Source organism: Nannospalax galili, unplaced genomic scaffold (assembly GCF_000622305.1).
Source record: "Nannospalax galili isolate Female #2095 unplaced genomic scaffold, S.galili_v1.0 scaffold3183, whole genome shotgun sequence".
Taxonomy (NCBI): Eukaryota; Metazoa; Chordata; class Mammalia; order Rodentia; family Spalacidae; genus Nannospalax; species Nannospalax galili.
Window position 1 is genome coordinate 453,664 of NW_008349678.1, and position 1,998 is coordinate 455,661.

The window sequence follows — 1,998 nt, forward strand, 5'->3', positions numbered from 1 at the left end:
CTAGACATACTCGAGTTAGAATTTTAGCAGATCAGCATAAGGCTGTTGTGCATATTTCTTTGCTTGAAACATTTTAAAACCAAGAATGACTCCCTGGGCTTGGTCCTCCTATTTCCTATAATCCTATGTCATGGGGGCAGAAAGATTGTAAGAGCCAGGCATGGTGGAAGACCACAAGGAAAAAGAGTTTTCCAGACAGCTGGGAACTTGCTCATATGAACTTACAGCAATGGTGACAGCATGCACAAGACCCAGGGAGCCTCAAACCAGACAAAACCAGCATAGAAGGGAGAAATGGGTAAGAAGCCCCAACCTTTGTTGGGAAACGATTGGCAACTGATGACTACTGGGAGAGGGAGAGTTGTTTTTCTTTTATTTAATTTAAAGTATTTTATTTATTATTTTTATGTGTATGAGTGTATTGCCTGCACGTATGTAAGTGCACCTGTGTCGTGCAATGCCCATGGAGGTCAGAAGAGGGTGTCGATTCCCCTGGAACTTGAGTTAGGATGGTTGTTAGCTGCCATCTGGGGGCTGGGAACCCAACCCAGGTCCTTTGCCAGAGCAGCCAGTGCTTTTCACCTCTGGGCCATCTCTCTAAGCCCAAGTTTTGTTTTCTTTAAGGAAGTGACACTTGGTAGATTGACCAGGCTCCAGTGGACTTAAACCAAGGCACATGTGGAAAAACAAACTTGGTTCAGTAGGCCTTAACATATATGACAGAATCCAAAACCAGTGGGTGGGTGTCTGTGAGGGAGGTCAGATAGGGGAGGGGGTCTAAAAACTAATCAAAATGTATGAAATTCACAAAAAAATCAATTAAAACGTATGAAAAAATTTTACTGGGTCATGATACCTAAACTAGGCCAACAAAAATATTTCTGTTTGTGTCAGTCATTTATTAAATGTAATGATGGTCAAGTGGAAAACTTATTACATGAATGAAATAAATTAAATTACAAATAAACTTTAAAAACCATGTTTTGTTTCATTTTAGCCATGGTTTTAACTGGAAATTAAAAGGCAGCATTCATGGATTGCTTTTCCAAACCATCAGTGTTATAATCATTTCATAATACCCAATCACCAACATGTCTTTGTTTTGCTTTGTTTTATTTCTTGCACAGAAACGGACCAATGGACTCCGGAAAGCTCCCAGACAGGTGGATCCAGGTGTGTTTCTGATTATACATCCTGTCATAACTTCAGTTAGGTGGTTATGAAAGTATATGTGAATTACTGGAGAAAGTCAGCTGCACAGATGCCCTTTGTTCTTGCAGTTTGGTCTATACCTTGTGACCAGGAGGCGAAGGTCTAATGGGCAGGTCACTGCAGGATGACTAACCCTCCGAGTCCATACTCTTTCCACAGCCAGTAGTTGAGCTGTTTATTTGCTTACTGAACAGCCTCAGGTGCCTGGTTAATATTAACATACCGAGCACCTTCCTCCCATCCCAGCTCCAGTCAGGTAAGAAAACCAAGTAGCACACTGCCATTTCACATTATCTTGTTCCAAGGGAGAGGGGAACACACAACTACTACCTTCCCTGCTTGGAGAACTTTCTTCTTCCTATAGCTATATGATTTTATAACAGGAGCATGGCTTTATGGACTCTGTGAACAAGTATCCTCTGTAGAGATCAGTGATTCATCTGCTGAAAACATTCGGTTATTTTCTGTCTTCTGTCTTATGAAGTTTGCCCTGTCATTATCTTGGTGTAATTATTTTTTCATCTATTAAGAAATGGTTTCCAGAGTTTAATCCCCGAACATTTTGTTCTGTGCATGTTCCTATCCTTGAAGGTGTAAAAGGTATTCTCAGCCAAAGCATTTCAAATAGATGAACTTGATAGCTTATCAAGTGGAATGTGAAATGCAGAGAAGCCTTGCTGGAAAAAAAATATGGCTTATGTGTCTTGTATTGCGTTCTCTTCATAAGCAATTCTCATCTAGTTGTAAATTTTAGTTTTCAAAGCCTTGTAGCTTTTAACTGAAACC

General features: G+C 40.3%; 1 protein-coding gene across 1 annotated transcript in view; it reads left to right on the forward strand.

Moving 5' to 3' along the window:
• Positions 1-1,295, forward strand: part of LOC103745151 (guanine nucleotide exchange factor VAV3) — a 278,692-nt gene extending 277,397 nt beyond the window's left edge. The window contains exon 19 of the mRNA XM_008847051.2: positions 1,128-1,295. Within this exon, the coding sequence (XP_008845273.2) occupies positions 1,128-1,223 (96 nt within the window). The 3' untranslated portion in view covers positions 1,224-1,295. The remainder of the gene's footprint in view (positions 1-1,127) is intronic.
• Positions 1,296-1,998: the final 703 nt, after the last annotated feature.